The following is a 24,738-nucleotide window of genomic DNA, read 5'->3' on the forward strand; positions in this document are numbered from 1 at the left end:
GTGTTAGACCAACCCAAAAACATTTATCTTTATTTATCTCTATTTGTATCTTTATTATTCTACTGTATTTATTTGTGCTACTTATTTCAATTTCCATGTGCTATGTTAACTGACTACAAAATTACCCCATTGTAAAAAAAAACACTGGCTAATATAAGGTAAGTACATGGAACAGGGGTAGGTTTAGGGGTAGGTTCAGGGTTAGTACTAGTTATTACCCAGTAATTGTAGTTACTAAAATAAGTACATAGTATTTACATGGGTAACTGGACTGTAAAAGGAAGCGTTACCAAAAACACAATGACTGAGCGAATATTTAGGTGAGATAAATGTCATTAAAAAAAATGTTTCAGGCAAAATTCAACAAAATTCAGCCCATGCACATGATAACTAATGTATATTCCGGGTCCTATTCTAAACTGACCTTCATCCTTTTTGTTACTCTTAAAAGCATGACAAGGAGACTGAATTAAGCTCTTCTGCCGATAACAGGTGCGTGTGGAACATGTAGACTATTCGAGGACCGGCTGTTACTATTTCAGAACTGACTGCTCTATATTTAGACAAGATAAGCTGTGAATTCATGAAATCTATATGAAACGCCGGATGTTTGCTGTTGTTTTGTGACTAGGTTTGCTCACTGAATATCTGACTATAATCAGCTCAAGATGAATAAAGCATTGTGCTTTAGTAAAGACACTTACTCTAGCTCATCTTCAGACGATGACTCTGATTCCTCCTTCTGTTCTCTAGCGGCTGGCATCTCGGTCTCTGTGTGTGTGTGTGTCAGCTCAATGTGTGTGTGACAGCACTCATCTCCAATCTTCTTAACTCATCTGCAAAACAATAAGCTTTTATGAGAAGGGCTGAGGTGCAATTTCTGTTATTTGTTCAGTTTTACTCTGCTTTTATTGATATCAAACTATAATATTGCACTGTGTAGGATGAGGAATCATGCAAAGTAAGAAAGCATGTAATGTAAAACAAGAATAATGCGAGATTTAGCAAAGGAACGTGCAAAATAAAACATAAATAACAAAATTAAATTAGTTAAAATGACAGCAAAACTACGACGGTACTAGATAGCAATCAAAAATAAAGGTTAAATCAAAGTAAAACGTTCATAGTTCAAATTCAGTTATTATCTGAGACAATTATTTAGCACTTGTCTACTATGATAAACTGAAAGCACCGTCCAGATTTTTCATAAATCGCTGTTTGAAATGAATATACTGTGGGAAGGATGGGATTAGTTGTGTGTGACAGAAGAGAGTTCACTAGCTGTTAGCTAACCGAGCTAACTTGACTGTGATGTAAGACAGAGAATAAAGCGTTTGAATGTCTGACACAAAATATTATGACTTCGGAATCCAGTGTAATTAGTTTGATAATAAATGTAATTACTAATTAGTAACATACCTGTTTGCGTTAAGTGAGTGTTATTGGGTGTGATTATTAACTGTTAGCTCCATAGCCCACGCCAAAGCCTGACGGCTGTTACTATAACAACCAGCTGACAACCACTCTTAAGCGCATGCGCGTAAAGGTATAGACAACCGACGGGTGGCATTTTTGTAATTTTTATAGAATTTGTAATTCTGCATTGAACCGAGTAATAATTTAAAATGAATTAGGAATTTTAATTATGTATTTAACAGAATTATTTCACACATATAACGTAAAAAATGATTGTAGTACCTTACAATATTTTGTTTAATGTTCCCGATTTATTAAAGATATAGCTATACCTTTGTTGCTAATGAATTATATATTTGACCAAACAGCTCAAAAGTCAACTTTTGTTTTCATAAATTCAAACTCAACACACCTCCTTTAGAAATCGTCAGATGTATAGCGCCCTTGATTGGATGGATCTCCTAAGAGTGGGCGGTCTTTTGAAGCACTGCCCAATGGGGTGGTGGTACGACGCGACGCGTTAGTTATCCGCGGTTTCTGATTGGTCGATGTTCATGTCCATGAAGCTGAATGTTGGTGAACTTGTCGCGGTGCGATGATAAGCAGGAGGAATCACACACACACAGTGCAATTTATGTCATAATTATACAGTTTAAATACTGACTGCTGAAGGTAAGAACATTTTTACTAATGAATCGTGTCGTTTCTTTATAATATGTATAACGTCTATTGATGATCCATTCTTGTTTATGGTTGCCTACACAAACCCAGCGAACAAAATATGTTCTAAGAACGTTTTGCTAAAGTTCCCATTTTAACATTATTCCTGAACGCCCCTAAACGTTCCAAACTGGCCATTTTTTAAAATGATTTGTTCTTGGTTAAACCTACATCCATTCCATCATTCTTCAAACGTTATGGGAACGTTCGTTTAGAATTTTCTCTGAACGTTCTGAAACTTTTAACAATTAAAAATATATATTAGACGAACTAGAATGTTTCAGAAAAAAATCATTCCATGAACGATGTATTGATAATATTTGATAAATAATAAATTAATTAAAATAAATTTTAAATCTAATTTAAAATGGATTTTAATCTAATTTAAAATTAGATTAAAATAAATGAATAAAAGTGTGATTTAATAATGAAAACAGTTATCTACTAAATACAAATAGGTTAAAATAGATCAAATAAAAATTAAGTAAACTAAAATAAACATTACATTAATGTATTGCATGGAAACATAAAAAAGTTACTTAATAGACAACTCATTTTATAATATAACTTTTTTAGTGTATAAATGTGGTGTTTAGAAAAGCTTTTGGGTTCCCTCACACAAGGATGCTCATATTTGTGGCATCTATAAGATTGAAAACCCCTGCCATAGCATCATGAAAATACAAAATGTAACAGTAATTCACTCCTATACTAGTAAAGTACCACGGTATCACCATGCTCTGCTATCATTAGGCCCTCCAGTGTCCTGTGTGTCATCTCCAGTGTGCTGAAGTGAAGGATGAGCCGTTTGCTGAATGTGTTGAGGAGTTGGCTGCTCATGGTGTCTGTGATCGCGGTGGGAAACACAGTGCAGAGCTTCAGAGATCACAGCTTCCTGTCCCAAAAACTCTACACCGGCACACCGGATTATGGTCGGCAAACTTAACAGATCAGCATTACAGTTACATTTTAAGTTAAATGGATAGTTCACCCAAAAATTTAAATTAGCCCATGATTTACTCGCCCTCAAGCCATCCTAGGAGTATATGGCATTCTTCTTTCAGACGAATACAATATGAGATATGCTGGTTCTTCCAAGCTTTATAATGGGAGTGAATGGTACCTTTTTCTTTTGAAGCCCAAAAAAGTGCTATGATCTATCCATCATAAAAGTCCATCTGTCCATCATAAAAGTGCATCTATCCATCATAAAATCCATCTATCCATCATAAAAGTGCATCTATCCATCATAAAATCCATCTATCCATCATAAAAGTGCATCTGTCCATCATAAAAGTGCATCTATCCATCATAAAATCCATCTGTCCATCATAAAAGTGCATCTATCCATCATAAAATCCATCTATCCATCATAAAAGTGCATCTATCCATCATAAAAGTGCATCTATCCATCATAAAATCCATCTATCCATAATAAAATCCATCTATCCATCATAAAATCCATCTATCCATCATAAAAGTGCATCTATCCATCATAAACGTAATCCATACGACTCCAGGGGGGGTTTGTAGAGGCCTTCTGAAGAGAAGCAATGTCCATATTTCAGACGAGAGTCTAGTTCTGGTGGAGTGACATCTGACGCATGACCTCTGACCTGATGCATAACCTCTGACCCAACACATGATGTAGAAGCTTAAATAAACTAAAGCTCCTCCCACATTTCTATTCTCCTTTTAGATGTCTAATTCATGACTGGTGTTTTGTTTTGCTCTATCCTCTGCGCTTCCGCGTTGGTCAATATATTATGTGTCGGGTCAGAGGTCACTCCACCAGAACTAGACTCGAGTATGTTCCCGAAAGCCAGTGATTATAGTTTATTAAGTTATAATTATGAACATTTGTCTTCTCTTCAGAAGGCCTTTATTAACCCATTGGAGCCGTATGGATTACTGTTATCATGGATTGATGCACTTTTACATTCACATTCATTCATTTAGCAGACGCTTTTATCCAAAGCGACTTACAAATGAGAACAATAGAAGCTGTTAAACTAAAAGTTGGACAACAGACTTAAGTGCTATGACCCCTCTCAGTTTAATTTAATGCATTTAAAAAAAAAATTTAAGAATTGAAGAGAAAAGAGAAAGTGTTAGTATTACTGGATCAAGTGCTGTCGAAAATCAGTTTCTTGAAAGTGGCTACTGACTTATAGGGTTGGGAATCGTGAGAAATTTTCCGGTTCCGGTTCCGATTCCGGTTCCGCCAAACGATTCCGGTTCCGGTTCCGGTTCCCATTCAATTAAAAATATTAGTAAGAGAAAAATCCACAATCATTTTTGTGTTTATTTCTTATAGTACATGACAAATTAGTTTAACAGACTGGTAATGTAAACAAACTCAAAATATTATTAAGCAATCTTTGCAAAAAAAAAAAAATTATATATAAAGGAAATTAAAAAATTCTGCATTCTCTATAATAATTTAGACCTCTCCTTTATTGTATCTCCAACAGTGAAGAATACCCTCTCAGAAGGAATAGTATATGCTTTAACACACATATGTGTGTAGAACAGATTATTTTTTAAAACGGTTTGAATGATTGATTCATAAAGACTTTACTTATTTCATTACTGGATAAATCGGCGCTCTAACAGTTAATAAACAGAACTGCATGCGTCTTGCGGAAGAACATTGTTGCCGGAGCTACTTCTCTCTGTTTATGTCCATGACGAGTCACGCAGGCATTGGGCTACTCCGCAGCAGCTGCGATCCGCCGGCCAGTCTAAAGAAGTCCGAGTATTAACGCTTATTACAGGCTTTACGTAGTGATTCAAGATAAGACAAAAACACGGTTTGAAAAAAAAACATTATGATGCACTCGCTCATTGTATATATTTTGTAAATTCTGAACACAAAAAATATACGGACTGCATCTGTTTTGACCACTACCGTCAATGTTTACTCAAACTATAATCTCACTAATTCTGTAACGGAAATCATTTGAATATGTGAAACAAATAAATATTGAGACTGTGTGATTGTAAAGCAGTTTCATATCGACAACTGCTCTCTCTCTCTCTCAGCGCAAACAGATTTGAATGTAGGCTAGAGTGACTCGGCGGTCGGCGCGCGCAGCGTGCGTGTGTCTGTGTGTGACAAATGCAGCGCGTGTGAGAGCAAATCGCAACTTCAGTGGTGAAGTTTTTGTCATTTAGGAATAAGACGGCGTCTTCTACTCCCAGCACTTCGCCCACATGATGATATCGCATCGGCATCAGAACCGTTTTCGGAACCGAAACTTAGGAATTTTGCACGGTTCCGGTATTTTTTCAAAAACACAACCGGTTCTGGAAAAGAACCGGTTCTCGGTTCCCAACCCTACTGACTTATGACTTGAATTTAATGCGAGCGGCAACTGTCAACCAGTGTAATTTTGTGAGGAGAGGAGTGATGTGAGCTCTCTTCGGCTCATTAAAGACCACCCTGGCTGCCGCATTCTGGATCAGTTGTGGAGGTTTGACAGAGCAAGCTGGAAGACCAGCCAGGAGAGCACTACAATAGTCCAGTCTGGATAAAAACAAGTGCTTGGACAAGGATTTGTGTAGCATGCTCTGTTAGGAAGGGCCTGATCTTCCTAATGTTGTGCAAGGCAAATCTGCAGGACCGGGCAGCTCTAGCAATGTGGTCTGTGAAGTTCAATTGATCATCAATTACAACCCCAAGGTTCCTGGCTGACCTTGATGGAGTTATGGATGATGAGCCTAGCTGAATGGAGAAGTTGTGATGAAGTGTTGGGTTGACCGGGATCACAATAAGCTCTGTCTTCGCAAGGTTTAGTCGAAGGTGGTGGTCCTTCATCCAGCCAGAAATGTCTGTCAGGCAGGCTGAGATCCGAGCAGCTCCCGTCGGATCGTCAGGCTGGAATGAGTTGCGTGTCAATGATAGGAAAAGCCATGTTTCTGAATCACAGATCCTAGTGATGACATGTAGATGGAGAAGAGAAACGGTCCCAGCACTGAGCCCTGAGGCACCCCAGTAGCTAGATGTCGGGTCTTAGATGCCACACCTCTCCACGGCACCCTAAAGGACCTACCTGAGAGGGAAAACTCGAACCATTGGAGTGCAGTTCCCGAGATGCCCTTCATCTTTAGGATTGACAGGAGGATCTGGTGGTTAACTGTGTCAAAGGCAGCAGACAGATCCAGCAGGATGAGGACCGAGGATCTGAAAGCTGCTCTCGCCAGTCTCAGAGCTTCAGTAACCGAGAGCAGAGCAGTCTCAGTTGAGTCTACGCTTTTGAAACTAGACTGATTGTTGTCCATTAAGTTGTTCTGTGTAAGAAAGGAGGAGATCTGGTTAAAAACAATTTGTTCAAGTGTTTCAGCGACGAATGGAAGAAGAGATACCGGTCTGTAACTTTCTAGATGTGCTGGATCTAGAGTGGGTTTCTTAAGCAGTGGGGTTACCCGAGCCTACTTAAAAGCTGTGGGAAAGGTACCAGTGTGAAGAGAGGTCACGAGTGTGGGTACTGAGGAAGAAATGGCTTGAAGTAGATTAGTGGGAATAGGTTCAAGCGGACAGGTACTAGGGCGATTGGAAAGTAGGAGTTTGGAGACTTCTACCTCTGAAAGAAGAGAGAAGGAGGGTAGAATGTGTGTCAGTTAATGTGGATTGGTATATTGGTCGCTGATGGTGGTTGTTTTATCTATGAAGAATGTGGCAAAATCGTCAGCTTTTAGGGTTGATGAAGGAGGAGGTTTTGCAAAATATGCGAGCGTCAGAAGAATCGATAATTTTGTTGTGATAAGTCACTTTAGCAGTAGAGATATTAGCAGAGGAGGGATTGATAAAGACCAAGGTCTGTTGGATCTTTCGATTTGCGCCACCTCCTCACTGCACCCCCGAGTTTAGAACGATGCTCGCGGAGAATAGCAGATAACCAGGGGGCAGAGGGTGTGGCGCGGGCTGGCCTGGAGGAAAGGGGGCAGAATTTGTCCAAGCGTGATGTCCAAGTGGAGAAAAGAGTATCAGTTGCACTGTTATCTAGTGTTGAGAGCTGATCAGGTGGAGGAAGTGTGGATGAGACGCGAAAGGGTGAGACTGAGCATAGGTTTCGCCGAAAGTGTGTGTTGTGTCCTGAGGCAGGTTGAGTTGAGAGTGAGAAGGAAGTGATCTGAAGTGTGTAGTGGAGTGACCAGTGTATGGTCAGTGGAGCAGTAGCACGTGTAGATAAGGTCTAATTGGTTACCTGATTTTTGATTAGCCGCAGTAGATACTCATTTGAGGTCGAATGAGGACAGCAGGGTGTGGAAATCGGCAGCCTGAGGCTTTTCAAGGTGGATGTTGAGGTCTCCAAGAACTACGAGAGGAGTGCCATCCTCAGGGAAGGATGAGAGTAGCACATCTAGCTCCTCCAAGAAACTGCCAAGCTGACCTGGTGGACGATAGACGACTACGAAATGGATTTTAATAGGCCTAGTGATGGTAATTGAATGCGATTCAAATGAGCTGTTGTCACACAGAGGTGGTAAAGTATACAATTTCTAATAGTTTGAGATGAGCAGACCAGTACCTCCGTTCAGACCAGTACCTTTCGGTCAGGCGAGGGGTGTGTGAGAAGGTGAAGTTAGTGGAGAGGGCAGCAGGTGTGGTGTGTCCTCTGGTCTGATCCAGGTCTCAGTCAGGGCCAATAGGACTAGAAATAGATGTAATGAAATCAGCTTTGTTTACAGCGGACTGGCACTTCCAGAGACCAATAGGAAAAGAGAATAAAGTATTAGAAGACACCGGAAGGGTACGGAGATTGTTAGGATTGTACCGCCTTGGACGTGTGACATTTGATTTGCGAATGTTAGTAATAGTAGGGATTTGAAGACACATAGTGTAAAGGAACTAACAACGATGAAAAGTCGTAGAAGAGAAAGGAAACAACAATAAACAAGAAGAATTTAATACTCAAGTGCCTTGTTGTTGTCCTTGCTCGGTGGAGTCACACAGGTAGAGTCGCTGGTCTTTACACTCTTCGGTCTTCACACGATGAGGGCTTCACACAAGGGAAGCCGCGACCGCTGCCGTGATGCACTATATACACGCCTAAAACCCAGTTAATGAATACAGCAGGCCACGCAAAACTATTTAGCCAAGCGAAAAAGTAAACCTTCACAGACTGATGTTCTCTCCTGCTGTATTCACCTAGGATGGCTTCAGGGCGAGTAAATCATGGGCTAATTTTTTGGTGAACTATCCCTATCTACTGTCCTTTACATCAATACAGAAAGTATGTGGATGCAAATAAATGTTGTTGTGTGTCTAAATAACGTGTGCTATAAACGAGAGGGTTTGTCTTATTCTTTAGTAAACGGTCTTCAGGCGAGAACCTTTGGTATATGGACCCTCCTGTCCTCCATCATCCGCTGCGCTTGTGCCATAGACATTCAGAACCGAACGTAAGGATCCTCGTGTGTGTGTGTGTATACTCTGCTGAAATCAAGCTGACGCTCCTGTCTGCCCCTCCCCCAGGCTGTATCATGTGACGCTGTGGACGTTCGTTCTGGCTCTTGGCCACTTCTTGTCGGAAGCGTTGATCTATAAAACCGCTCCGTTGACCATCGGGGTCATGGCCCCGCTGATCGTAGCAAGTGAGTGAGTTCTAACATCAAGTCTTGAATCAGGATACTTCTATGTGAATATACAGTTAAGTGTCATTTATAGACCTTATTCAGAGCAGCGCCATGACAGGTATGAAAGTGAGGCTGTGAGGGATTGATCCAACGGCATCCGCTGTAAAAAGCTGAATAAAGCGGCTAGATTACTTACAATTTTGCACAGCTTACATTGTCAGGAGTTTTTTGTCAACTGACATTTCTTGCAAAGATATTTTTCCAGTGTTTCATGAGCAGAACAATCCGAAAACACATTAAATAACAGTACAGCCCATTGAAGAGATGCAAGTCTATCCCTCACAGCCTCGCTTTCATTCTCATTAAAAATCAAAGATGGCGCTGCCGTGAATAAGGCGTATTCCTGTGATTTCCATCATCATTACTTTAGTCTTCAGTGTCACATCATCCTTCAGAAATCACTCTAATATGAGGATCTGATGATCAAGACACATTTACAGTGTATATGGAAGCTTCAAACTTGTTTCTGCCACAGAATTTAAAAAAAAAAAGGTAATTGCGACTTTTTCACAATTACGAGGGTTTTTTTTCTCACAATTATGAGTTTACATCTCTCAATTCTGACTTTTTATCTCAGAATTGTGTGATATAAAGTCGCAATTGCGAGAGATAAAGTCAGAATTGTGAGATAAAAAGACGCAATTATCCTTAAAATGTTTTCTTCTGTGGTGGAAACAATCTTCCATACATTTATGATTATTATCAACGTTGAAAACAGTTTAGTATTTTTTTTTTTATATATACTTTTTTTTGTGTGCGTGGAAACTAATACACTACCTTTCAAAAGTTTGGGTAAGATAATAAAATAAAAAAATGAATGCTGTTATTCAGCAAAGATGTATTAAATTGATCAAAATTTACAAAGACATTCATGGCCAGAAATATTGGCACACCTGCGTGTCTGTCAGATACGGCACTACTTCTTACAGAACATCGTTGCGATTACAAATGCTTTTGGTATTCTCAAGTTTATTTCTTTTGTTTGCACTCAATCTGAGACGTTCCGATCCACCAAGAACTCCAGAGATGGAAAATCCAGTGAAAAAGTGACACGGGATTAATAACATTTCAGGATTTGTGCAACCTTTCGAGAGTGCTTCACACTTTTTCAAGAACTTCAAGCTCTAAATATCATCCAGGTTTAAAGTGATGACCAAAAACAAAATTTATCCCCATTTAAACTAAAAGTTTAAAGATGCAAGAACACTGACTTTTAGTTAATAAAGATAATAAATATGAAATCCCCACTATAACCGGTAGATGATGGCAGAGGAGCACTTACTGACTAATTAGCCATTTCCACTCCCATCATTGTTTTTTTTCACAGGTTTTACTTCTAAATTTATATTTATATATTATGAAATTCCCATATAAAATATCAAATCATCAAGAAATGAATTTTTGTCAAAGTTTGACACTTTCTGTACTGAAGTTTGAAGTGAGAGTCTCATGAAAATCCAAAATTTTAAAAAATTTTCGAGGAATTACACGAGAGAAGGTAAAGGAAAAGGAAAAATTAGGTTGTTAAAAGTTTTTATCAAGCTTGTATATTTAAGTTCAGTGATTTCACTTAAATGACAATGATAATTACCTATTAATTGTTATTTAAGTGAAATTACTGAACTTAAATATACAAGTTTGATAAAAATCATCATTAAAGAAGAAAATTTCAAATGGCATTTAGAGGCTTTTGCATCTGAACTCTTCATATATATATATATATATATATATATATATATATATATATATATATATACAGTATATCAATATTGTTATATCCGTTACCATGAAAACACTGAACGCAAGGAATGCTGTTCTTTTGAACTTTCTATTCATCAAAGATCCTGAATCCTGTTTTCAACACTGATAAAAATCATAAATGTGTCTTGATCATCAGATCCTCATATTAGAGTGATTTCTGAAGGATCATGTGACACTGAAGACTGGAGTAATGATGATGAATTCAGGAATAAATTACATATACTGTATATTCACAGCTATTTCATATGTTGATAATATTTCACACATTTTTTATCACATAAATGCAGCCTTGATGAGACTTGAATCAAAAACACTAATGATCTTGTTCCAAAGATTTGACACTTCTTGCATACAGAATGACACTAAATGGATGTACGTTAAAAGTAATTTGTGCCAGACTTTAAAATATAGAAACTCGATATTTGAGAAATGTTCACTGCAAAAAATAAATAAAAATAAACATGACTACTGTCCTCAGCCGTCCTGTGTTACTTTACTGTTGGACTGATCTAGAATCAGCATGGTCGTCTTGTGTTTCCAGGCGTCTCTATTGTGGGCATGTTGATCGGCTTCCAGTGTATCGTTGAGCCGCAGGAAGTGATGGGATCTCGTCAGAAGAAGAGGAACTGAGTGATGTTCCCTCATCATCACTGCTGACACCTGACGCGGGACGGGACGTGTGGTCCGACGGGACGTGTGGTTCAGTCTGTGCCGGTCCTGCCGCCACATATAAGGCCCAAACGACCTTTTACAGCATCAAAATCAGTGTAATCATTTCATATGGTTGTTTAAAGCTTAATTATCTGAACCGGTACATTCGAGTCATTTTTAAGCTCTTATATTTGTAACATAGTGCCGTTATGAAAATGGTGAAATGAACTTTTATACAGGTGAAACTTTGAATATCGTGCAAAAGTATGTCAGTAATTCAAATTAAAAGGTGGAACTAATATATTTAGTATTTATATGCATATGCATGATGATAATACTTTCAGAAGGCCGACATTTCTGTATTTAAAATCCTTTTTTTATATCGATTTCATGTAATATTCAAATTTTCTGAGATTTTCATAAGCCATAATCCTCAAAATTGGAAATATTTGGAGTTTCACCTGTATTTGAGCTTTTTCTGTGTCTAGATCTCAGCTACTGAAAGGTAAAGGGCTTCAGCCTCAGATGTGCATGAATGTTTATTACTGTTAGTGTTTCCCCCAGAAAGGTTTACATGACTCCACATACAAGACATGCTCACATCTGCATTATCACACTTTATTATTGACTGTGAGATTCAATTTACTACAATTGTATCTGTAATATGTTCAAAACGTTGTGTAAAATACACATGAACTACATCTGCATACATTCATATCAACAACACACACAGATACACGTCTACACACTGACATCAGTTCTGCAACCGTCGTCTGATCAAAATCACAGAAAACCGCAGTGTAAAAATTCATTTTTTTTTTTTAGCTTCAGTGTTTCTGTTGAATTTGGCTTGTTTGGTGGATATTTGCACCCGTGTGAAACAAATAAATGTAAATGACCTTGAGTAACCATCATGTTTTGTGATGTCATTGTGTACAAAGCATCTTGCTAACTGTAGTCGGCACACACTGCAAAAACTTACTGAGTATTTGTGTCTGGTTTCCAGTCCGAATATTTAAATTCTTAAATCAAGATGCATTTACATTAGATGAGTAAAATGCAATACGATATTATGTTTTGTTTTCTGGGGATATAAATCAAAATTAAGTGATTTGTTGCTTTAAAAAGCAAATGATCTGCCAATGGGGTAAGAAAAATAATGATAATAATTCAAACAATAATGATAACAATTCAAACAGAAGCAAGATTATTTTTCGTACACCATTGGCCGATAATTTTGCAAAAACATACTTAAAGGGACAATGTGTAACTTTTTATGTAATTTATTGTTTAAAATCAATATTTTTATTCATATATTTGTCCTCAATGGGGTACTTCTGCCAATTATCTGACTTATCCTCGTAAACGAACAATTTATTATCTTTATATACACGGAGGCTTCCATGTAGTTCTGCCATCTTGAAAAACTATAATAGCAAGAGAGGGACAAAAAGTACTTTGCCAACGCGTTTCCACAAAGCGTTTTCGTTCAGAGCCGACGTTAGTTCATTAGTTGTGTCATGCTGCTGTTTGTTTGAAATAACAAACCTGTGCACACTCGACGAAGTGCTAATCCTGTCATAGCTTTTTGGTACGTAATGGTTACCGTAGATGCAACGCGCATTTGAAAAAGCGAGGCGCTGGAGAGCACAATTCGTCTGCATGCAAAATACATTTTCACCGCTAGATGGCAGCAATTCCTACACAATGTCCCTTTAATTTTGCTTTATATTCCCAGAAAACAAGACTTAATATCTTTATTTAAGAATTTTTATATATTTGCACTGGAAACAAGACAAAAATCCCAAGAAAGAAGAGCATTTCTGCAGTCTGTCACACACACAATAGACTGACTCCATCTGTGACTGTGCTTTAAATGTATAATCTATGAAAACATTTGTATTACACAATAATATAAAATAATAAAAAAGGAAATTGCAACTTATCTAAAAACTCAGAATCGAGAGGGAACGAAAGTCTGAATTGTGAGATATAAACTCGCAATTGGAAGAAAAACATTTCAAGTATGTACATTTAGAAGACCATACATTGTGTTATATTACCCTGGCATTAAATGTCATTAATATATGTTTCTAATGGATCAAAAAGTGTGCATTCCTGCTGCTACAACAACATTCATTAACCTTTGCATATGTTCTAATATGAAGAGAAGTGTACGGCTGTCGGGTCTGTTAGTATTGCATTAGTACTTCACACGTCCTCCGTTGATCACATGACTGACGTTCTGGCACATTCAAGTAGGCTTCAATTGATGGGTTTCATTGAAGGACTTCGACCTTCCATAATAATATTGTGATGTCCAGCATCAACAATCTGAACACTGAGATGTGGAGACACTTATACTACATTAATAACTTTAGGTCAGATCTAACCATCATGCAAACAGGATACATTTCCCAACACGTATTAAGCCTCATTTATGAAACACAACCAATCGTTCATTTAAGCATCCAAAATGTATTTCACAAAGTCGTGTTTGCTGAATGATTCCCACTGAGTGTTGTGTGAGCACTGACCAGGACATCAGCAAAATGAAGGAAACTTCCACTTGTGCTTGAGCCGTCATTATTCAGGAGGACCGATGGATATCATCATGACGTTTCCGTCCGTACATCTTAACCTATTTTACTGGGAGCGGTTTTTTGTCGTGGGAATGCAAGGATGAGTCCTGAGCAGGAAAAAAAAAAGATAAGTAAATTTAACCAGCACTAACTAAAAATGATTTTAATGAAATCTACAACATAAAAACGCACAGAAATAACAAGGAAACGTAATGACAAGAACAAGAAAACGATTACACTCTCAGAAAAAAAGGTACAAAAGCTGTCACTGGGGCTGTACCTTTTCAAAAGGTACACTTTTGTATCAAAAGGCTACATATTGGTAACTTAGTGGTACATATTAGCACCTAAAATGTACATATTAGCACCTGAAATGTACAGTTTAGCTCATGAAATGGATATTAGCACCTAAAATGTACATATTATCAACTAAAATGTGCATGTTACCACCTAAAATGGACATATTAGCTCATGAAATGGACTATTAGCGCCTAAAATGTACATATTATCACCTAAAATTGACATATTACCACCTAAAATGTACATATTAACACCTAAAATGGACATATTAGCTCATGAAATGGACTATTAGCGCCTAAAATGTACATATTATCACCTAAAATTGACATATTACCACCTAAAATGGACATATTAACACCTAAAATGGACATATTAGCTCATGAAATGGACTATTAGCGCCTAAAATGTACATATTATCACCTAAAATTGACATATTACCACCTAAAATGGACATATTAACACCTAAAATGGACATATTAGCTAATGAAATGAACATATTAGCACCTAAAATGGACAAAAGTTTACCTTTTGAAAAGGTACACCCCCAGTGACAGCTTTTGTACCTTTTTTCTGAGAGTGTACACACTGTTTCATTCTGTAATAACTGCAAGCCTCTTAGTCAAGTTTATCAGATTAGAGCTGTGCGGTGATATAGTTCACATTTTGCGGGATAAAAGCAGGTTTTCTATGTAGTGTATGTATGTGTAAAGTTGCTGTTATCTTACGGAGGCGTATTGCATTCACTTGAAGAAAAAAAATCTACTCTGTTTTTCTGAATTAATGAGTTAATTTTTCATGAGAAAAAAAATTTGCTCTGTTTTTCTGAATTAATGAGTTAATATTTCATGAGAAAAAATTTTGCTCTGTTTTTCTGAATTAACGAGTTAATTTTTCATGGAATTTTTTTTTTTTGCTCTGTTTTTCTGAATTAATGAGTTAATTTTTCATGAAAAAAAAAGTTTTTGCTCTGTTTTTTCTGAATTAACTCGTTAATTCAGAAAAACTGAGCAAAAAAAAACAATCCATGAAAAATTAACTCGTTAATTCAGAAAAACAGAGCAAAAAAAAAATCCATGAAAAATTAACTCATTAATTCGGAAAAACAGAGCAAAATATTTTTTTTTCTCATGAAAAATTAACTCATTAATTCAGAAAAACAGAGCAAAAACTTTTTTCTCATGAAAAATTAACTCATTAATTCAGAAAAACAGAGCAAAAACTTTTTTCTCATGAAAAATTAACTCGTTAATTCAGAAAAACAGAGTAGATTTTTTTTCTTCAAGTGAATGCAATACGCCTCCGTAGTTATCCACAGACACACATCTTGCTAAATATTCTCATGTTTTGCAAAAGTTGAAGAAAAATGAAAAGTGTTTTATAGATTATTGTTTTAGGAATCTGATATGTTTTTATTTATTTTGGAGACCTGTGTGTGTAGGAATTACGCATCTTTATATAGATATTTAAATTATTTTTATAGGACCTATTATTCATTTTTCAAACAAACATTACTCTGTATGTTTACAAATACCGGCTTTCTCTAAAGATGTAATAAAACGGTTGTTTGTGGATGTTTTCTATGTTGTTACTATTTATATGAATCTTCGAATGAACAGTTTTCAGACTCTATGAGAAATGAGGTGATGTGTAATGTATATTATTATGACCTGAAAACTGTGCAAAAGATCTAAAATATACTTTTTCCTCCCACCTCGTATTATTTAAATCACAAAAGTTCAGCAAGGTTTCTTTTTAGCATTGCCAATGTACAATTTTGAGGTTAATATTTGGTATTTTATTAATTTTCTTCTATTATCCATAATAACCAATCAGAACAGACAGAGAGAGAGATTGTGATCCTTTAGTTGAACAGCAAGTGTATATATATATATATATATATATATATATATATTCAAGAAAAAAATATTCCCAGTGACTATTGGATGAAACCAGTAACCTTCTCGTCACCAGCCCTGACTGTAACCACTACACCACACCACTATAACCACCAGATGGCCATGTTGAGTTTTTAGTTCTGTTCATCGGTTTACATGTCTTTTTTTCCTCCCTGTTTTGTGTATTTGACTCTATTCCAGAATCTAGTGTACCGTTGTGGTATATGCGGGATCGAAACTTGCCGGCCCAAAAAAAACGTATTAAAGACATCGTTAAATTAGTCCGAGTGACGACAGTGGCTCAACCTTAAGCTTATCAAGCGATGAGAATATTTTTTGTGCTCAAAACAAACAAAAATAAAGACTTTATTCAACTATTCATGTTGTTCTCTGTGGGCCTCGAGTAACAGCGCAGCGCTTCTGTGTCGTACGTCACACGCAGGCTCACTATTGGCCGACGCTGGTCATGTGTGTGATGTGTGACGTACGACACAGAAGCGCTGTTACAACTCATTTGAGGACCACAGAGAAGGAAATGAATAGTTGACTAAATTCGTTATTTGTGTTTGTTTTGCGCACAAACAGTATTTAAGATCTTGAGTAACGTTGGTAAAAACACCCAATTGGAAAGTTAAATAAAAAAGGTTTAATATTCTTTAGTGCTGTGTAACGATTAATCACATCCAAAATAAAAGATTGTGCTTACATAAAATATGTATATTTCAGAAATATTTGCATGTACTGTATATATTTATACATATTTTATATTATATATCAATATTGTATATAACACATTTATCTTAAATATGTACATGATGCATGCGTGTATGTATGTGTATATATATATATATATATATATATATATATATATATATATATATACACACACACACACAATTATTATATACAGTACACACACTTATATTGTGTTGTTGTTGTTTTTTTTTTTTTTTTTTTGTGTGTGATTAATCGTTGCCCAGCACTAATAATTTGATTATACGTGGCACTCCTACTCTACTGTAGATTCTCGGACCACAAGAGTTCATTTAACCGAATAAAGAGCTTAAAATGATTTTTTGTTTAATAGTGTGTTATTTTGGGAATATATGCTATAGTTCTCGTGTATCGTATGACATTTAATGCGTATTTCAGACACCCTGACAATCATAATGTGCTAACAGATGACAGCATTCCTGGTCTGGTACATCACAACCTGTTGTAATGTACATTCTATGAGCTTAAAGTTAACATAAAAGGTCATTAAAACCCATATTATTTTTTATACCCTCAATCCTCTACATAACCTCTAGGATGAGCTGCACCTTTCAGAGAGGAATCTGATCATAAGGGCGTCTTCAGGCAGATCACACTGTGTTAAACACTGCATTTCTTCTGCTAAAGTCCAGTTATGACATACTTACAGCGTTCAGCTCTGTCAGAGACGTGTGGTTGGCCTTCTGTCGCCGCAGGTCAGATTTTATAAACGCTGTGAGGCAGAGAAACAGTCTGATTATTGAAAAGAGTTCATTTGCATTCTAACACATTCTCATCCCAAAAAGTCATATAACTGACGTTTTGGGACGTCTTTTGACCATACGTCAATATCCGCCTTTTTAGGGCCCCCTTAAACGTCGGTAGATGGCGATCCCGGGCCGTCATACAACTGACGCTTTACCTTTAACGTCAGTTAGGTGACGGGTTAGGTTTAGGGTTAGGTTTAGGTATGGGGTAGAGTTAGGATCCCATAACCTCATCTACCGACGTTTAAGGGGGCCCTAAAAAGGCGGATATTGACGTATGGTCAAAAGACGTCCCAAAACGTCAGTTATATGACGTCTTGGGATGAGACCGGGTTGTGCATTCACATGTATGCATTTGGAAGATGCTTTTTTTTCCAAGACATACACTTGATCATTGCATGCATTCCCTGGGATTCAAACCCATGACCTTGCTGTTGCTAGAGTCTGAACTACAGGAATATCCTATTAATACCAACCCAAGTCCCCCTGTAGTCAATCATTTTATCCCTTAAAACTCATCTTTGATCACCAAAATTACACATTTAAATGTTTTTCAAAAAATGTCTTCATGCTTAAAAATACCTTGAGTGTAACTCGACACCCTTCCCTCATTTAGCATGCGTGGTTCTCTGAATATTCAAACGAGCCCCGCCTCCACTCACTCAGCTCACTCAGAGATCCACTGGTTGACATCACACGTTGATCAGGGGTGTGTTTCCCGAAAGCATCGTTAGCCAACTATGGTCACAAGTTCCATCGTTATCAGCATAGTTCAACGAGTCGGTGTTTCCCGAAACCATCATTCCAACGAACATTCGCAAACAGCATCGCAAAGTTGTGACGTTTGAACGACAGCTCTCGACCTGTGGTTAGAGGCATAGTTTCTATATTGCATCACATTTGGAGGTAATAAATGCTTATCTTGAGCAAAATAAGCAAGCTGACATTCAGTACAACCGATGCCTTTTATTTAGAAAACATACAAATGTAATTTACGTCTTTTAGTTTTTCAAAAGATTTGAAGTAACGTGTTTGGAGAGTGCGAAGAGTAACTATGAAGAGTAACTATGTAAGAACGAGCCAAATATTGAGTCTGGTAATAACGCAGAACAACTGAGAACAATTAGAAATAGTCCTCAGATGACATGTCTGTAATTTATATAAAACAAATCTAGTGTTAATTGGATCTCAAACCGTTTCATTAAAAGTAGTTATTACTCCACCACGTGCGAGACGTCATAAACCAACGTGGTTGAACGGTACTTTGTGACAATAGGTTTCGGGAAACAGTCGCGACTGTAGCAAGTTGATTTCTCCAACGATGCATCGTACTATACTAGTGAAGCAGCGAGTTACGTAGTTGTACGGGAAACGCACCCCTGATTGGTTACAAGGTGGTTTGTGACGTCAGAAACACCAGCGATTTCAGACTGTCTTTGGTTCACTGCAGTTTTAAGGAGGAAACACTCAGCAATGCTGTCCACTTGTGAACTTACACATGGTGTGTGTTAAAGCAGATTAAAAACACCACATACACACATAAATAACTTGATTTAAGCTTACACAATGAGCATCATGGTTAATATGATGCCAGGTTGAATGTGTAACAAGGTGCTGAATAATAACTATATAAATGTACTACAGTTCATGCTACTCTTGAAGCTCACGAAACTACACTGAAAAATGATACTTTGAATAAAAAAAAATTGTTTTACATTAACCTTTATTCATTTAGCTGACGCTTTTATCCAAAGCGACTTACAATTGTTATATACAGTGGTGTGAATAAGTGTTTGCCCCATGCTAAAGTTGCCTAAAAAGAGGAATAAAAAATCATCTTTTGGATATTGATCTTAATGCCTTAATTAGAAAAATGAGGAAAAGTCCAACCTTTAAGGACACCAATTTTCTTTGTGAATGAATAATGTGTCATAAATAAATAAATGTTTTTCCTTAAAATACAGGGTGCATAAGTCAGGACACCCCTATGTTAAATTCCCATAGAGTCATGCAGATTTTTATTTTTAAAAGCCAGTTATTTCATGGATCCAGGATAATATGCATCCTGATAAAGTTCCCTTGGCCTTTGGAATTAAAATAGCCCCACATCATCACACACACCTTCCACCACACCTAGAGATTGGCATGGTTTTACTTCAGTTAGCCTAATAGCTGGTTTGATTTGCATTGAAAGATGATCTTATGGAAAGTACCCCATGCCAATCTCTAGGTGTGGTGGATGGTGTATGATGATGTGGGGATATTTTAATCCCAAAGGCCAAGGGAACTTTATCAGGATGCATATTATCCTGGATCCATGAAATAACTGGCTTTTAAAAATAAAAATCTCTATGGGAATTTAACATAGGGCTGCCCTGACTTATGCACCCTGTATTTTAAGGAAAAACGTTTATTTATTTGAGACATTATTCATTCACAAAGAAAATTGGTGTCCTTAAAGGTTGGAGTTTTCCTCATTTTTCTAATTAAGGCATTAAAATCAATATCCAAAAGATGATTTTTTATTCCTCTTTTTAGGCAACTTTAGCATGGGGGTAAACACTTATGTCAGAGGTCGCACGCCTCTTGCTCAGGGACACATTGGTGTCTCACATTGGATTCGAACCCAGGTCTCTCACACCAAAGGCATGTGTCTGTTAGTGGTCACATGTTGAGTGTCATGTGATGAGTTTCTACCTGTCATGATGGAGCCGATGAAGAGGAACACACAGAGGAAGATGTTGCCGGCCAGAGTGCTGAAGTGATCCAGGAGTTTGCCCTGAATGATGGTGAATGCGATTCCAAATATCTGCACACATCAGGAAGATCGTGAGCATGTGTGCCGGGAGCTGATTTAATTTGATTTGAGATCTTTATTTTGAACATGTAAATAATAATAAATAAAAATACAGATATTAATCAATGAAACAAGGAATATCAATTAAAAGAAACAAAACACAAAAAAAAAAAAACCCTCTATTTACATGTGCAAAAAGGAGTAGGAAGAAGTAAAACTTATGTACTCCTACCCCCCCTATACCATATTTAAACAAATACCTAAAAAAATAAATAAAAAATAAAAATCTAAATAAGTAATCAATCTATAATCCATGAAAGTATTGATTCAGAAGTTCTATACACATAAGGATGTTTCCCGATACATGACAATATTTATACTACGGGTTCATTCAATATAAGCTCAAGTTAACACTATGTTTCTCTGTAACTTATGTACAGATGTTTTAGATGTGACTTGGATTTAGATGTGACTTGCACATTTTAGAAATGTTAACTTGTGAAAGCAACCTGAACCATGAAAAAATGCAACATTGTAATAATTTAATAAAGGATTAGTAGTTAAAATAAAGGAAATAAAGGATTAGTAGTTGACTTTCAAAATGAAAATGTCCCGATATTTTACTCTCCTCCATGTCATCCGAGATGTTCATTTCTTTCTTTCTTCAGTGGAAAAGAAATGAAGGTTTTTTCGCAAGTTGTGCAGGGAGGTTTAGAAAATCAGTATCTAACCTGATGAAAATGTATGTATTCAATGTTGTCCGCATTATATTTCGTCTGCAGCAGCATTGTGAACTTTTGTAAAATGTTTAGCCATTAACTTTTAAATGCATCAAATTGCAAAGGAGTCTCGGCATGAAAATCCTGGAGTGTGTTCCTCAAAAACATTCATTTCTTTCCCACTGAAGAAAGAAACACATGGACATCTCGGGTGACGTGCGGGAGAGTAAATTATTAGGACATTTGAATCCTGAAGTGAACTAATCCTTTAAGCCCCCGGTTCGTAACAATGCAAACGATCTGCAGGTCTGGGATCAGAGAGTGTATCCATGACCTGTGCTGAGCAGTTGAGCAGTCCTGACGACGTTCCCTCCGACTCCGGGTACGTGAGCTCCACTGCAAACTCGAAGCCCAGCGGCAGATAACCCGTCATGAAGAACCTGCGCACACGACACCAGGATCACAACGGGACAAACACACGTGTGACTTTGGTTAAACCTTGAATTTTGATTCAATATTAATAAAAAATATTTTATTTTACAAAGAAAGAAAAACATTAATTCAAAGTAAACCGATTATTTATTATAAAGACCTGCCATACTTAATGATTTTTCTTTTTTTTTGCTTTAAATTCACCATCACTGAAATAGTGGATATTTATCAGTCAGCCATCAGCACACACACACACATATATATATATATGAAGAGTTCAGATGCAAAAGCCTCTAAATGCCATTTGAAATTTTCTTCTACAATGATCATTTTTATCAAGCTTGTATATTTAAGTTCAGTTATTTCACTTAAATGACAATTCATAGGTAATCTTCATTGTCATTTAAGTGAAATTACTGAACTTAAATATATAAGCTTGATAAAAATGACCATTTTAGAAGAAAATTTCAAATGGCACTTAAAGGCTTTTGCATCTGAACTCTTCATATATATATATATATATATATGTATGTATATGTGCTGATGGCTAAAGTAAAAGTTAGACACTACTGTATGCTTTAGATCACAATGAAATCAAAACTGACTATTCTTATCTTTTATGGAATATTGCAGTATTTATTTTGATTTATTCATGCATCGTTGTTTTAAATTCATGTCTCATAATCTTGAATCCGAATTGCGGCATCATCTCTTCTCTGATGATGAGTGCGGGGCTATAACCTGTCACTCACATGTGATCAGCCAATAGCAAACCACAACCGTCCAGTCACCCAATCAATTCCCCACGGACAAAATCAAGCCCCGCCCACATTTGTTCTTGTTCCAGAAGCGTTTCACTTTGATATTTCTTTACAATAGGGAAGAAAAGACTTTTGTTTCATGCCGACATATTTGTGCCCAATGCATGTTGCAGCTCTTACCCCAGAACTCCTGATGTGAGGAACACGACCCACAGATGACCCCAGTTCAGGGTGAAGGCGTAGATCACCATCCCCACAAACGACAGCAGATAAACCGCCAGAGTCGTCTGCCTGGCGAGACAAAGACGAGGATAACAAGATGGCTGTGAGGACAAACGTTTTAGTGAATGTTGGCCAGCTTTGTTGCAGCATCACAATAACCCTGTGCAAAAAGCATCATATACTACATGTGACAGTATAATAGTCCTACAAAATGTTGAATATAATGTCATTTACAAAACATGTTCATTGGGATGGTTTGATCTTTAATCTTGGCAGTGATTTGTCATACATTAGGGGGAAATAATAAGAAAAAAACAATTATAGAGGAATAAAATATATCATGGTTGTGAGAGAGAATATATATATATATATGAAGAGTTCAGATGCAAAAGCCTCTAAATGCCATTTGAAATTTTCTTCTTTAATGATGATTTTTATCAAAATTGTATATTTAAGTTCAGTAATTTCACTTAAATAACAATTAATAGGTAATTATCATTGCCATTTAAGTGAAATTACTGAACTTAAATAGACAAGTTTGATAAAAATCATCATTAAAGAAGAAAATTTCAAATGGCATTTAGAGGCTTTTGCATCTGAACTCTTCATATATATTCACAGCATGGTTATACTGCAAATGAAGAAATGGGCAATATCTAAGTCAAGATGAAGGCTGGCTTTAATAATGTCTGATATTATTTTTATAAATATTTTACTTTATAGTTAAATTGTATTATGCACTAACTTACAAAATTGCTCTGAGCGCGTGTGTTGCAGTGATTTGTGCGCATCAGTGTGAAAAGTACGTCAAGCAAGTTCGTAGAAAGTTTTATTCAGTCCGTTGTAAATTCTGATTTTGGCCGTCTCTCAATTGGGTCAAACCATAGATATTACAGAAGAAGTTCAAGTAAACGCGCTAGAAATCCACGCTCATTCAAGGATGTGCATTTATTGCATGGATGGAGAAAAAGCACTGGATTTCACTACGCACACCATGTTTCTTTTTTGTTTTACACTAAAAAGTTAAATAACCATTTCTAGTCTATCTGTTTCGTGAGAGCAACGGTACCGCAAAATGAGTGTAGCCTCAATATATTAAAGCAACAAAATTGTCAGAAATCCATTAGTGTTGAGGAGATTCCCCCTTCCATGTAAAGCACTTTGAGTGTCGAAAAAAGGGCTAAATAAATGTAATGAATTATTATTATTATTATTAGTGCATGTTCACAGAGGAAAACACTACATGTCACTACATCAACACAACAGCAGTTGAGTGAAAGATTGGGAACTAATGTTAACAAATCAGACCTTATTGTAAAGTGGGTTGTCAAACTGAGGGTACGTTTTACACAACAACTATGCTTAAAAGTTAAGTTTTTCCTTTGAGTTTTCCACGTACAGCGGTCCCCACTCACACAGATTACGATTGTGCATGACATCATCGTCTTCAGACTCACATTTTTGTTGTTTACATGGAAACCATTTTCAAAAAAACTTGCACTTTGATGGATTCGTTTGTGTTTTCGGGTACCCATTGTCGTGTAAATGAAAAATGCGTCGTGTAAAGGGCCTCTTAGTTCCTGGAAGGCCACAGCTCTGCCGGGTTTAGCTTCAACTCTGATTAAACGCACCTGATCCAAACTAATCAAGTCCTTCAGGCTTATTTGAATACTTCAGGTATGTGTGTTGGAGAAGGGTTGGAACTAAACTCTGCAGGACTGTGGCTCTCCAGGAACTGAGTTTGACACCCTGGTGCAAAGTTACGTTATGGGACATGTTTTGTCTCATGTCTAAAGACCAGCACAAATCCACACATATTTCTAGATAAAAAACATGCATTTCATAATCATGACCTGCCTCAATAGAAAAACAAGATTCCTGTGCATGCAATCAAGCCTTTTATAGCTTTAGCTCCCTCTGAATAAACAATGTATTATGAAGCAGTTTTGTACAACCACGCGTGAGAAACAGCCCGCTTCACCGCTGATCTGCCGGGGGCGATTCTGACTCAAACAGACGACTCTGAGCCGATTACAAGTGCCAGGATGATGTGTGCTCATTGAATGGGCAGTTTTCAAACCAGCGCTTCACAAGAGATAAGAGAGATAACTATAGTGAAGAATAACACAGACACAGAAAGAATGCATTCACAGGCAAATATAAGAGTAACATCCAGTTTTATAACAAACACCAACTAATAATCTCAAGAGATGGATGCAACTCTGAAAACAGAGAGCAGAACACAGACGCTAATCAAATCAACACTGTAAAAAGTGGTAACCTCACTGTAAAAAAAAATATTGATGGTTTAACTTAAAAA

General features: G+C 36.9%; 3 protein-coding genes across 6 annotated transcripts in view; 1 reads left to right on the forward strand and 2 right to left on the reverse strand.

Moving 5' to 3' along the window:
- ttll5 (tubulin tyrosine ligase-like family, member 5) overlaps positions 1-1,533 on the reverse strand; it is a 125,461-nt gene extending 123,928 nt beyond the window's left edge. The window contains exons 1-2 of one of the 2 annotated variants that reach the window (XR_005618360.2): positions 1,420-1,533; positions 705-836 (exon numbers count right to left, since the gene is read on the reverse strand). Coding sequence is in view for 1 of the 2 variants with exons in the window: in XM_039651050.2 (XP_039506984.2) it covers positions 705-763 (59 nt within the window). In the remaining variant the exon portion in view is untranslated. The remainder of the gene's footprint in view (positions 1-704; positions 837-1,419) is intronic. The other variant, XM_039651050.2, reaches the window with a different exon arrangement.
- A 402-nt stretch (positions 1,534-1,935) lies between these two features.
- erg28 (ergosterol biosynthesis 28 homolog) lies at positions 1,936-12,099 on the forward strand. Of its 3 annotated transcripts, none has more exons than XM_039651134.2 (5): positions 1,936-2,088; positions 2,920-3,068; positions 8,454-8,544; positions 8,618-8,736; positions 11,081-12,099. In XM_039651134.2, the coding sequence occupies exons 2-5, from the start codon at positions 2,936-2,938 to the stop codon at positions 11,167-11,169; spliced, it is 432 nt and encodes a 143-aa protein (XP_039507068.1). In that variant the 5' UTR covers positions 1,936-2,088; positions 2,920-2,935; the 3' UTR covers positions 11,170-12,099. The 3 variants fall into 3 exon arrangements, with proteins under 3 accessions (XP_039507068.1, XP_039507071.1, XP_039507070.1); XM_039651137.2 differs by having other exon boundaries at positions 1,945-2,088; positions 2,890-3,068; XM_039651136.2 differs by having other exon boundaries at positions 1,978-2,088; positions 2,899-3,068.
- A 315-nt stretch (positions 12,100-12,414) lies between these two features.
- Positions 12,415-24,738, reverse strand: part of flvcr2a (FLVCR choline and putative heme transporter 2a) — a 31,194-nt gene continuing 18,870 nt past the window's right edge. Inside the window, exons 6-10 of the mRNA XM_039651133.2 lie at positions 22,377-22,487; positions 21,338-21,443; positions 20,185-20,296; positions 17,389-17,453; positions 12,415-13,879 (exon numbers count right to left, since the gene is read on the reverse strand). Of these exons, the coding sequence (XP_039507067.2) occupies positions 13,832-13,879; positions 17,389-17,453; positions 20,185-20,296; positions 21,338-21,443; positions 22,377-22,487 (442 nt within the window). The 3' untranslated portion in view covers positions 12,415-13,831. The remainder of the gene's footprint in view (positions 13,880-17,388; positions 17,454-20,184; positions 20,297-21,337; positions 21,444-22,376; positions 22,488-24,738) is intronic.

Source organism: Pimephales promelas, chromosome 15, assembly GCF_988280905.1.
Source record: "Pimephales promelas chromosome 15, fPimPro1.hap1.1, whole genome shotgun sequence".
Taxonomy (NCBI): Eukaryota; Metazoa; Chordata; class Actinopteri; order Cypriniformes; family Leuciscidae; genus Pimephales; species Pimephales promelas.